Source organism: Macaca thibetana, chromosome 12, assembly GCF_024542745.1.
Source record: "Macaca thibetana thibetana isolate TM-01 chromosome 12, ASM2454274v1, whole genome shotgun sequence".
Lineage (NCBI taxonomy): Eukaryota > Metazoa > Chordata > Mammalia > Primates > Cercopithecidae > Macaca > Macaca thibetana.
This window is the reverse complement of record NC_065589.1, coordinates 69,994,901-70,008,569: the sequence shown is the minus strand read 5'-3', so window position 1 is coordinate 70,008,569 and position 13,669 is coordinate 69,994,901. Positions and strand designations below refer to the sequence as shown.

The 13,669-nt window shown below is 40.7% G+C and overlaps 2 protein-coding genes across 6 annotated transcripts in view; both read left to right on the top strand.

The window, feature by feature from the left end:
- Positions 1-13,669, top strand: part of MAP3K20 (mitogen-activated protein kinase kinase kinase 20) — a 763,073-nt gene that overhangs the window by 414,898 nt on the left and 334,506 nt on the right. The gene's annotated exons all lie outside the window — the stretch shown is intronic.
- The window catches only part of RAPGEF4 (Rap guanine nucleotide exchange factor 4), a 308,929-nt gene that overhangs the window by 179,282 nt on the left and 115,978 nt on the right, over positions 1-13,669 (top strand). The window contains exon 1 of one of the 5 annotated variants that reach the window (XM_050751327.1): positions 4,354-5,439. The exons of the other annotated variants lie outside the window; for them this stretch is intronic. Within the exon in view, the coding sequence (XP_050607284.1) occupies positions 5,422-5,439 (18 nt within the window). The 5' untranslated portion in view covers positions 4,354-5,421. Of the gene's footprint in view, positions 1-4,353; positions 5,440-13,669 lie in introns of those variants that run through there. 5 annotated transcript variants of the gene reach the window in all.

Below are 13,669 nucleotides of genomic sequence, written 5' to 3'. Positions count from 1 at the left end.
TATAATTGTTTCTGTAAAACTGTATTCTTTCTGTAAAAGAGTAGAAGGTGTAGGACAAAGATTTCACGAAGAAATAGCAAGCATTCCAAGAGTGGTCATGGTTTAGTGGCATACCTTTGCATGCAAATAATAATAATATTCATTCTATTAACTGACATCTAAATTTAGACAACAACATGGAAGGGTTAATGATAGGAGTATGCAGTGATTGATTGGAAGCAGTGCTTGGTTGGCTTTCAGATGTGTCACATTATAATTGTATCCTTTGCTGTACCCAAGTGGCAATGTTACAGGACTGTCACCCTTGCCTTTCTCTGCGTTCAGTCCTGTGTCTGTGGGAAGATATACTCTCTGAATTCAATTTAGATTATTTCCATATCCCTTCTCAGATATCAGGCTCTGGCTTTCTTTAGCTCTTCCTCCTTTTCATAGTGTTGGTTTTAAAAGGACTGGTTGGGAATTCTAGCCCACTGCTATAGCACTACAAACTTGGGGGGCGGGGGTTGTTTTTTGCTTTTTGTTTTTTTGTGATGGAGTCTCACTCTGCCGCCCAGGCTGGAGTGCAGAGGTGCAATCTCAGCTCACTGCAACATCTGCCTCCCGGATTCAAGTGATTCTCCTGCTTCAGCCTCCCGAATAGCTGGGATTACAGGCATGCGCCACCACACCCAGACGATTTTGTAGTTTTAGTAGAGATGGGGTTTCACCATGTTGGCCAGGCTGGTCTTCAGCTCCCGACCTCAAGTGATCCATCAGCCTGGGCCTCCCAAAGTGCTGGGATTACAGGCATGAGCCACCACACCTGGCCAAACTTGGGTTTAAGACCTAGCAGTGTCACTTCAAATGTCACACCAAAATTTACTTTGTTTGGTCCAGCGAAGGATTTCGGCTCCTAACTGTGTGGTCTTGCCCAAGCTACTTGGTTTGTCTAAACATCCTCATCTCCTCTTTAAAATGTGGATGTTACCTTAAAAGGAAATTGTGAATATTGAATGAGATAATCTGTGGAGAAGGCACAGACAAGTAGAGTAGGTAGGCTCAGTAAAGGTTGGGACTATTATTGTGGTTAGTATTTTCTCAAGTCTTGTATCATTTTCTAGCTACTCTTCACCTCTGAAAAATGTCCTATCCTTTAATAAAGTAACTGTCCTTTTGCCTTTTATGGCTGCCCCTTCTTCAGTGAACCTTGCCATTGATATTTAGTCATAAAAAATATCTTTGTATGTTGAGTCAGGCTCTAGATAATCAGGCTCATAAAGGTTCTAAAGCAACAAACTGATCTTGCCAGCATTTTGGACATGGATGTCCCAAATTATCCATCCTACAACAAATAATACACAAATCATTTGCCAAATAAAGAAGACAGAAAGGCCTTGTGCTTCCTCATCAAGAGACTATCAGTGATATGGGGAGCTCACACAGAACGTCCCAGCCCTGGGAGGGCTGAAATGTTCTAGGCTTCAAAAGGAAGCGCCGTTGCTCTTGGGCACCCAGTGACCTTTAGGCAGGCTCTCCCTGCAGTGGAACAACAGGCGCAGGGCTCTAAGCAGAGGGTCTAACAGCTGTCATCATGTAGCTCACTTTGTGACAAAATAGGAATTTAAAGTTTGCAGAACAACGAGCTTGTCAGATACAATGAACGGTTAGCATGTTGTTCTGAAAGATTTGGGGAACTGGCCGGGCCATCTCCCTAATACTAGTGTAGTATACACTTATTTGTATTTGTCCAGGCTATTGTAGGTCACATTCTCTAGCAAACAGAGAAGCACACTTTAATTGTCTATTAGCAAGTAGAGTAGATGGATCATCACCATGTGTTATTAGGAAAGCTCTCCAATGCCATCAGTCAAAGTACAGCAAATGAAATGAAAGACGTTCATGAGCAGAGTTGAAGCGCTAGAAAGATAAAAAGGAGCCTGAGAGTCTTAAAGTGGTGTTAATTGAAAATGTTTCTTTTGGAGGAGACAAGTTGTGTTATGACGATTTCTTTTATCCTTTAGCTTCTTTAACTACATTTTGGGCAATATTATATTCCGCTTATATTTCAAAACAACAATAATATGCCTGTGGACAGAAATAAAAGCATTTAGACTATTGTTTCAGTGTCCAAACAGATTATTTGTAGAAAAAAAAATTCTCCTTTCCAGCTTCTCCTCATCATTTTGTTAATCACCATGTTTAACTGTTTTTTGTTTTGTTTTGTTTTGAGACAGAGTCTCTCTCTGTTGCCCAGGCTGGAGTGCAGTGGCACAATCTCGGCTCACTGCAAGCTCTGCCTCTCGGGTTCACGCCATTCTCCTGTCTCAGCCTCCCAACTAGCTGGGACTACAGGCGCCCACCACCACGCCCGGCTAATTTTTTGTATTTTTAGTAGAGACGGGGTTTCACCATGTTAGCCAGGATGGTCTTGATCTCCTAACCTCGTGATCCGCCCGCCTTGGCCTCCCAAAGTCCTGGGATTACAGGCGTTAGCCACTGCGCCCAGCCACCGTGTTTAACTTTTAATCAAATATGCACACATCAACAAGTGTTCGTGGCTGCCTTGCCAGCTACATTTTCTTCTCAGACTCAGGCTTACCTTGCACAAAAATAAATTCCTTTTCATATATTGCACCTTTGTAGAAACAAATGGATGGGCAGCTACTTGCTGGATTGTTTTGTCTACTATTCATTGTAATTGATAAAGACATTTAATGTTAGATGACACAGGACCCTGGAACCTATAAAATATCAAGAAAAATGTTAGAAAAACAACTACGCAGCCAGGACACATAGTGAGACTCTATCTGCACACACACACACACACACACACACACACACATGCTGAATGTGGTGGTGCACACCTGTAGTCCTAGGAGGATCAGTTGAGCCTGGGAAGTTGAGGCTACACTGAGCCATAAATGTATCACTACACTCTATCCTGGGCAACAGAGTGAGAAGAAAGAAACAGAAAGAGAGAAAGAGAGAAGGAAGGAAGGAAGGAAGGAAGGAAGGAAGGAAGGAAGGAAGGAGGGAAGGAAGGAAGGAAGGAAGGAAGGAAGGAGGGAAGGAGGAAGGAAGGAAGGAGGGAAGGAAGGAAGGAAGGAAGGAAGGAAGGAGGGAAGGAGGGAAGGAAGGAAGGAAAGGAAGGAAGGAAGGAAAGGAAGGGGAGGGGAAGGGAGAGAAAGGAGGGAGGGAGGGAAGGAAGGAAGGAGGGGGAGGGGTGGGGGGACAGAGGGAGGGAAGGGAGGAAGGAAGGAAGGGAAAGAAAGGAGGGAGGGAGGGAGGGAAGCAGGAAAGGCAGGCAGGAAGGAAGGAAGGAGGAAAGAAGGAAGGAAGGAAGGAAAACTATGGAGCCAATAAAACCAGTTGATTATTTTGATAGGGTTGTGATTGTTAAAGGAATTCTCTTTGATCTATTAAAGTTGTATTTGTTTCTGTCTTTTATATGTGCTATACTTGACTGATCATGTTTAACACTGAAGTTAAAAATCACAGTGATAAGAAAGCTTGAATGCTGAATGCTGAATATTACGGTTGCCCTTTGAAATAATGACCCTGTCTTTAATTGTTGGCTACTTATGCAGATTTTGTTGCTTATTGTACTCCATACTTCTGAAAGGGCAACTGCTATGGGGTTTCCTAGTTTTAGAAGGTAATACTTTACTTCATTGTGGAAGGAGCCAGAGAAGTAGACTCACAGAGATATTACAACATAATCTCATTTCCTGATTTATAAACATCTTGTTTCCCAGAGGATCATCTGGGGTCCTCATTTTGTGTGTGTGTATATGTGTGTTTTTGTTTTGTTTTGTTTTTTGAGACTGAGTCTCAATCTATCGCCAGGCTGGAGTGCAATGGTATGATCTTGGCTCACTGCAACCTCTGCCTCCTGGGTTCAAGTGACTCTCCTGCCTCAGCCTCCTGAGTAGCTGGGACTACAGGTGCGCGCCACCATACCCAGCTAATTTTTGTATTTTTAGTAGAGACAGGGTTTCACCATGTTGGCCAGGATGGTCGCCATCTCTTGACCTCGTGATCTGCCGACTCAGCCTCTCAAAGTGCTGGGATTACAGGCGTGAGCTACCGCGCCCAGCCCGAGGTCCTCATTTTTTAGGCAGTTATAGTATTGATAGTATGGTTAATAAGCTTTTTGCTAAATACTGAAGAATGCTTTCTCACTATAAATGACTATCAACGTGGAGCTCAAAATTGTTCCCCAAATGCTAGAAGAATTCGTGCTAGTAATTAGTAATGACCCAGTCTGGAGATCATCTCAAACCACTTGGCAAGTCTCATCTTAAAGATTACTTAAAGCAGGAGTTTCTTAAACTTTAAAAACTATGGGTCATTTATATGAAGAATAAGTTTTAGAAATTATTATAAAGATGTAAGGTTTCAAATGGCAACTAGTAAGGAAATAACTTTCACAGTTTGTGGAAATCCTCATTAAGGGAAGGGCAGTAGAATAACAACAACCTTTTGACTGCAAGGGTCAAAAGGTTAGGAATTTGGGGAATTTTTAGGGAATATAATAACATTTATTTCTCTTTATTGTTGCTCTTTTTTAAGGTTAGAGAGAACAAATTAGAATATTTTCCACCTATTATATGACAACATTTTATCACTACAGACTGGCTATGACAATGAAATTCTGGGCCAGGTAAAGAAATAAGAAATTGTGTATCCTCATACAAACTTAAAATATTAAAAATTCAGATAATTGATGGCTCACACCAGTAATCCCAGCTTGAGAGGCTGAGGCAAAAGGATGACTTAAGCCCAGGAGTTGAGGCTGCAGTGAGCTAGAATTGCACCACTGCACTCCAGCCTGGCTGACAGAGTGAGACCTAGTCTCTAAAAACAAAAAAAAAGAAAAGAAAAAAACCCAACAATCAGAGATAATCCCATAAGGCTGTATAAACCCTTTCAACTCCACCTTTCGAAGACCAACAGAATTCAAACTGTTTTCTGTGGAACACAGTTTTTAAAACCCTGCTTTATAACATGATTGATCCAGGCCGAGCCTATGAAGACACCTTGGCCAGGGTCACCGGTGTACCCCTGGCAGCTGTGTCCCTCTGCTCTAGGGTACCAGTGGCCTCACTAGTGCCATTACCATTCTTAAACTCACGTGTAACTGGCCAGGGTACAAAACTCTAATAGGAGAGCGAAACCACAAAATGCTGAAGCTTTGAAAATCTTGAGCCAGCTTGTCCTGATTTTGAAGGACACATTGCTTATCACCCAAACGAAGATTAGATTAGCAGTGCTGCTGGCCCAATCCTGTGAGCTGTGTAGTGTGTAAATACTCCTTTCGTTAGCTGGCCTATTAGAAAGCATAGCCCCCGAGAGGACTTATTTTGCCCCACCTCCTAGAAAACACCGTGACTTCATGTCGAAGGTGCCAAGGACAACTTCAGTTCTCCAGTCTCTGAGGAAATGTTTGTTTTTGTACTTGTAAGTTATGCATTTTATGGGGCAGACTGTCCTTGCTGAATTTCTTTCTGCTTTTTATTCCATCTGTTCCTCAACTCTTGCAAAAGCTAGCCATACCATCTCTCTCTCTAGCTTCTGCAGTGGTAAGCCGATTGCATTTTTAGGATGACGTGTTGTCATCCATCTAAATGGTAAATAGGAAATGTAGGTAATACTCTAGAACTCTGATCCTTTTATTGTCAGTTAGGCTGTGTGTTAATTGCATTTGAATGCCCTCGACATTGTTCCTAGGACCTGCTTGCCGTGAGTTTGTTGGTGAAAGAAGATGTATTGGGGTGTATTGGGGCCATGGTTCATTGCTATATTTTAGAATTATTTTTGTAATACTATGAATTACATTTAGTGATTGTTTTAATATTCTATGTTTGGTTTCTTTGTAATTTTTTAAATCTCTCTTATGAAATGGAACTTTTTAATGCTGTTGTCATGCTGACGATTTTCTAGAGTTGCAGCTGAGATATACTGCACGGCCCTGTTTTGAATATGTTCCCTCCATCTTTTCAGTCATCAGAATTTGACTTGGCAAGCTATCCCAGATAACCTGTGTAATGTTTGATAGTTTAAGAATAGTAATAATGTTAAAAGAAATGAGTTTCTCTTTGGCCAAAAGCTTCTTCTTGCTCTCACTTAAAACATTGCATGGCCTTGAGATGCAGCTCAGAATTGTTCCACTGTCGGCGGGGAGGGAGGAGTGTGATGTCATGTTATTAGTAATGTACACAGCTGCTGCTTCCAAGCTGTGGGAGAGTATATTGCTGTCTTCAGTAATATTTTCTCCTGTACTGAAGACAGTTATCATCATCACCAGTTACTTTGGGCTGCTAGCATGTTATCTCAATTAACCGTGAGAATAAAATAGATAGTATCACTTATGTTTGATGTGTTTGAATTTTTATTGTTCTCGTTTTGAGAAACTGAGAACAAATTATTTGCAAAATATGTCTTATGGTTAGGAGAGAAAATTGAATGTTCTCAGATTGGATAAACTAATCTAGTGTTGACATGTCATTTAGGGTTTAGATTCTCTTCTACCAACAATTCTGTGTCAGGCAGCCTCCCTGAGTCCACAGATATTAAATATTCTGTAGTTACCGTCTTTACCTTTAGATGACAAGACGTTGAAGATAGATGACAGATAAATGCACATATATATACACATCCACATAATATATATAGATACATACATATGTATTTGTACGTGTATAAATGTGGATATAACAATTTCAGTTCTTTAAAATTTTCAGAAAAGAAAATGGTCAAATCACCTTTACTAATATGGTCCAGAATTGTTCAGAATTCCTATTACCAGTTTTTATAAATGTCTAAATCCTTTTTAGTTTAATTTAGTTTTCTATTTCCCTTCAGCCAAAGAATGACTCAGAAACACCCATGGAATATACCACTGCTTGCTTGAAAACCTTTAATTTAATGAACACTTATTGATCAATCTCCAGCCTTCATATAGGACTATGAAAATATGGTGCTGCAGCCTAGATAGAAGCGCACGTGAACAAATAAGAATAGTGAAGTATTGGGGGTGCTCATGTTGTCAGGGTAGCGTGGCCTCAGGACGGGGATTTAGGAGCTCCTAGGGTTTCAGTTAAACTCCCAGCTCTGCCAGTTTCTAACAAATGAACATGAACAAGTTACTTAACTGCCTTACTCATTTGTTTCCTCATCTACAGAAGGAGAATAATAGTAGTGTCTTGCCCAGGGAGGTGTTCAAGAGTATTAATGAGATAATGTATGCCAAGGACTTAGCCAGTGCTGGCCTCTAGTATCTGCTTTGTGGAGACACATAGTGGGACTGTGAAGTTCTTGTTAAGAAGAAGGGAAGGGGTTCAAAGTACCCCACAGAGGAGGCAGTGTCTGGGTGGTTGCTACCCAGGGGAAAGGAAAACGATATGCCAGGCTGAGAGCATTGCATGAACAAAGGAAGAGTACCCGAATCTTCTCTTTTGAATTATTTTAGGCACTCTTCTTTCTAAGGATCCCTTTCAAAGTATAAAAACCTGGTTTCCAAGCCACGGGCATTCCAGTGTCCCAACAAAACACCTTCCTCACCCCTCCTCAAAGAGCTTGATCTATTTTGAGTCTGGAGGGGGCATTAGTTTGAGTTTCCCCCTATTTGTACTTCTCAAAATTATGCCTTCTTTTTTAAAATGACAGAACTAGATTGAGTTTGGAGGCTATTGTTCACTCTGACCTCCAGCTCCTTTTCCATTATAATTACCCAGTCAATACTCCTTCATTTCTGTTGTTCTCTTTGTTTGCCCCCCTCTTTTGAATGAATTACTTTGCAAAGCTTTCTATTGAATTTTGCCCTCTTCTTCCTTTTCTGTTTGTCAAGGTCATTTTAAATTTCAAACTAGCTCTCCTAACTGCCAACCACCCCCACTCAATTGGGTATCATTGTTAAATTTGATAAGAATGTTTTTGATTTGATTCCATATTCAAGGCATTAATAAGCATGTTAAATTTAGCAGCATTCAGCCCAGTACCTAAGCCTGTGGAATTCAATTTGTTTGTGCTAATTTATTTGCATACATGATTTATGATCACCCCATCCAGACATAAAAGAAACTTGGGAAAGCATACCATGAAAATTCTGGGTAGAACAAGGGCTAAGTCATTGAATTCACTTCTGTCATGCTTTTCACTCAATTGTAGTTTGAGGGAAAAGGAAGACAATAATTTTCTTTCTGTCTCCAAAGACATTAGTATGACGGGGTTCAATACTCATTCACTGTTACAATCCATGTCCCCAGAAGCGCATGTTTGTCAGTTTCCATCCCTGACACTTAATAGCCAGTGACACTGAACAAGTCACTCATTTCCAGGAGCTTCAGTTCCCTCACTGGTATAATGGTGATCTGACTTACCACAATAAAAGGATTAGAAAGATCAAGCCAGGCTGGGGCGGGGATGGACAGGTGGGAGGGGATTCCAAAACTTGACACTGATCTCAAATAGAAAACGTGGTTTACATGGAGCGTAATTCTAGACAAGATCACATGCTATTTCTATAGCCTCAGTCCCAGGATATTTTTCTAGCTTGGGGCACTCTCTGAGGCAGGCCTGTAGGTTCTGGTGTAAGTGGAGATTGGGCCTGGAAAGCCTTAGAGAGGTCCTCTTGCATCCTGTTAGCACTTGGTTCATTTCTCAGTTCTGGGAAGACTTCAGGACAACAAATGGAAAGTCATTCATCTTACGGTCCTTATAACTTGGCTCAGACAGGAGAATCAGAAATTCCCAAGTCACACCAAGTGCTCCTCTGGTGCTGTAATTTGATAGCCCAATCCCAAACAAAGTGAGGAAGCCACACCCAAACCTTCCTCCAAAGTTAACCACAAAGATGAACCGGAATAGAGAGTGAGAGCAGGAACACAAAGATAAGCTGGAGAAGGCAGCTGGCTTGTTTGGGGCACAGCAGAGAGTCATGGATGTTATCACAGCAGCCCACCCAGGACCTGCTAGTTTTAGGGTATGTGAGATTTTTTAAATCTTACATTTAACCAATTCTCCTTTTATAAGTGTCAAAGCATTGCAGTGTACAGCTGCCTAGTAAAAGGATTTGTAACATAGATGCATAAATGGTTCTGTCATTCAATAATATAGTCTCTTAAGTAACAGGTAACGCTTCCCTGTCCCTGTCCCCTTCCCACCCCTCCTCACACCCCCCCACTCCCCACCTCCACCCCCATGCGCCCACCCCCAGCTTTCTACTTTGTGTGTGTTTTCTTCCTTTTTCTCAATTTGGTGTCTGGCATATTCAGAAAAACACGTGGGCTCCCTCTGGTGGTCATTCCAGGGTTCATGCATGTCTAACCTTCAAGTTTTAGTTACATGGCACAAGATGTTTGGATGAAAAGTGGAAATATTAGTAGTAAATGTTATTTTCATTTGTAAGATTCCTAGTACTTGGAAACCACCGAAATAACCAGCTCATTCACTCATTCATCCATGCATATGTGCACATATATAGTCTTCCATTCTCACATATTGTAGATATTTGACTTTGCTAAATGCAGCATAGTCTGGTCTGCAAGTCAGTACAGAATAATTGAGTTCCAGTCCTGTAAGTTAAACAAATTTTCTCAAGGAATGGGTCTATTAATCAGCAAGTTTTTATGGAATGCTAACGGTATATTAGACCAGGCATTGTGAAAAATAATGTGTTGCTCACCATTTAAAAAAATATATGAACAAGCTTTTTAATAGTTACAATGTTATATTACTTCCTTTTGTTGTTTAAATCATATTCCCATTTTATTTCCTCCACAGAATTTTATTCTCTGGTAACATATTGTTTTCCAGGCCAGATGACCTTATCATCTGGGTTCAGCTACGATAACAAAGACTCAAACACAACAGCATCTTAAATAGATTATTTTTCACTCATGTTAACTGTCCAAATATGAGCTGCCCAGGGTTAATATGGCAACTTCATGTTGTAACGTAGGTTTGTGATTGAAAGTCTCTTATGGATCACCCTCATACTGAACATTTACCAAAAATATATACTTACATTTAAATATTTGTGTTTTGAAATCTCTCGTGACCATGGGTCTTTGTTACAGTTTTTCTTCTAGATTGAGTTATGACAATAAGTAATTATATATGATCATCAAAACAAAATGAATATTTTATAAATTTCTGTACAAAATTAATAAACATTAAAGTAAATTACTATCAGAAATGCATCACTGGGTGACTTGGCAAGTGTTTTAACAAATGAATTATTTTAAAAAGTCAATTTATGTACCTTTAGGAAATAGCATTTTATTTCCTAAAGAATGCCATTTTAATTCCTAATAATTATTTCATTCTTCTTCTCGGTTTTTATGTACGTAAGCACTGGGAAAACTCATTCACAAAAATAGGAAGCTGGGGATGGAAGTAGTTTTAAATAACAGTGTTACTAAATTCTTTGAGTCCTAGGAAACTTGTGTGTACTTCATGGAAAGCTAGAGATGATGGTGAAGTTGCAGTGGAGGGGTAGAAAGTGTTGCATTCTAGATGGATTTTTGGAAATAGAGTCCATAGGATTTTCTGATGAATTAAATACGAGGTAAGAGAGAAGGGACTCAAGGGTGACTTCAAGGTTTTTGGCCTGAACACGTGGAAGGATGCAACTGCCATCAACTGAGGAAGGGAAGGATGAGGGTAGAGTCAGTTTGGAAACCTGGTTTGAAGGTCCCTGTACTGGGCAGTATCCAAGAATGAAGTGTGATTAGACTTTTGCACTGTACCTGGGTCCAGTCAATAGCTAATAATGATAAACATTAGATTAGAGAGTGATAATGAGATAGATGGTAGGGATTTGCACTGAGTAGGACATGCCTGGGGCATGAATGAAATTAAAATGTGTCTGAAAAAAATGAAATAATGAGACATAAATCAGCAAGAATTTTATCAGGTTTATTTTGGCCCTCTATTATATGTTACAGATTTAAGATCATTTATGTTTATAAGTTAACTCTGTATATGATTTCAGGTGTCACCTTTTAAATTAATAAAAGGTTGATTTATGTAATATTTCAAGTAAAAACAGCTAAGTGAACCAGGCTAACAAAGCATTATTTAATAGACATCCTCAGGGACTTAATTTAATGAATAGGTAGAGGGATGTTATTTGTAACTTAGCTCACAAATTATTTCTATATGAATAGGTGACTTTGAATGGCTATGGTCTGCTTGAAACAATTTATTCTCTTAATTAGTTTAATCATTCTTTTTACAGTTTCTTACACTACTAAATGGGTTAATAATCCCCTTTTTCCTTGAGTAAATTAATTTTTCTAGCCTAGCCACAGATTTCTAATTAACAAAGTTTGAAGGAGTGAGGTAATTTTGTAATAGCATAAAGAATAACTGTATTTTATTTAATCCTTTTTGTTTTGTTTTGTTTTTTTGTTTCGCTTTTTTGAGACACAGTCTTGTTCTGTTGCCCAGGCTGGAGTGCAATGGTGCAATCTTGGCTCACTGCAACCTCCACCTCCCAGGTTCAAGCAATTCCCCTGCCTCAATCTCCCGAGTAGCTTGGATTATAGGCACCCACCACCATGCCCAGCTAATTTTTGTATTTTTTAGTAGAGACTGGGTTTCACCACGTTGGTCAGACTGGTCTTGAACTCCTGACCTCAGGCGATCCATCTGCCTCGGCCTCCCAAAGTGCTGGGATTACAGGTGTGAGCCACCGTGCCCAGCCCTATTTAATCCTTTTTATATTAACTAACATTTATTAAGTTTCTACTATGTGCCATGTAGACCCTGGAGATACAAAGTCCAGAAAGTCCAATGCAATGAATTATTGACTTCAAAGAGCAAACCACCTAATGGGGGAGAGAGATAGGTAAACGGATAATTATTTCAGAATGTGGTACTGAGAGAGATTGGAGTTAAGTACCAAAACACCAAAATACACACTCTAAGAGCCTTGTCACCCGAACCGGAAGGATTTCTGAGACAATAGTGTTTCATTTCATCTGTTATGGTTGCAGTAAAAACAAAAAAAAAATAAAAAATAAAGTTTCATTATTCACCCCCCACCCCAACATTCTCCCTCTTCACAAGGCTACAGAATTGTTAGGTTACTATATAACTCCAGACTTCTAAGTTACAGGTGGCAGAAAGCTGGATCAAGCCACCTTGAAAGCAAACAAGAGACCAGGGGCGGTAGCTCACACCTGTAATCCCAGCACTTTGGGAGGCTGAGGTGGGAGGGTCACTTGAGCCCAGGAGCACAAGACCATCCTGGGCAACATGGTGAGACCCTGTCACTACAAAAAATACAAAAATTAACCAGGCGTGGTGGCATGCACCTGTAGTCCAAGCTACTCAGGAGACTCTGGTGGTAGGATGTCAAGCTTGGGCCTGAGGGGCAAAGGCTGCAGTGAGCCAAGTTGGTACCATCACACTCCAACCTGGGTGACAGAGCCAGACCCTGTCTCAAAAAAACCAAACAAGAGAGGAAATTGGGGGCTCACGGTGGAGCCGGGCTTGGGCTGATGGGAGCTGAGGGCTCTGCCTCTTATTGCTTCTTCCCTAGCCTAGAAACATGGCAACCAACAGCTCCTGGTTCCTCCCCAGCAGCCACAATAAGAGAGCATAGGGGAAGGACTCTGGCTGGCCTATGGTGGGCCACATGACCCCTCCATCCCCACTCTGAGCCAGTGTAGGTGGGATACATAGCTTTGTTGATGGGAGGGTCTGTGCCCAGAAGGAGGAGGAACGATGGGAAGTGGGAACTGTTCATTGCTCCTCCCCAGTGATGTGCATTCCGCTGACTGCCAAAAAAGCCCTGCCCCCTTCGATTGATGTACTCAAATAACATCATAATACAATCAATATCTCATTTCGGGCTAGTCTTCATGCCTTGTTTATGAACAAGTTGGACAGATGCACTTATGAGAATAATGTTAACATCACATTTTGCAGTAGCTGTGATTGCAATGAGCATTGTGCTTTAGAATGTCCATGCATTCCATTCAATCAGAATCAAATTTTCTTTTGCACCGTCTTCTTAACATATATGATGTGGAGATTAACAAGGTTTGATCTTAAGTCTTTTGAGCTACTTAGATGTGGGTGCTCCAACAGTACATGACTTAAGCAATCTCATTTTTCCTAGAATATTACAGGAATTGTTCCTTTTTAATCTACATTTTAAGTCTTTTAAAGTCTGTGAGCCAAATTTACATTCAGATAAGTCACTGATGTTTATATTTTGTGCCTGAAAGGAGGTGTTTCTGCCAAGAGTCTAAAATGAAGTCTAGCAAGACAGTGGATTTTTTAAAATAATGGTTATCTCTTTCTGATCATAAATATAATACTTATGTTGAATATTTGGAAAAATCAGTGTTTTTAAAAATCTTCCTCATGCCTGTAATCCTAGCACTTTGGGAGGCCGAGGTGGGCGGGTTGCCTGAGCTCAGGAGTTCAAGATCAGCTTGGACAACATGGTGAAACCTGTCTCTACTAAAGTATAAAAAATTAGCCGGGCATGGCGGTGTGTACATGTAGTCCCAGCTACTCGGGAGGCTGAGGCAGGGGAATTGCTTGAACCCGGGAGGCAGAGGTTGTAGTGAGCTGAGATTGTGCCACTGCATTCCAGCCTGGGCAACAAGTGAGACTCCATGCCCCCCAGAAAAAACTTCTGTAAATGCTGCCTCCCAGAGCTCTGTGTGTT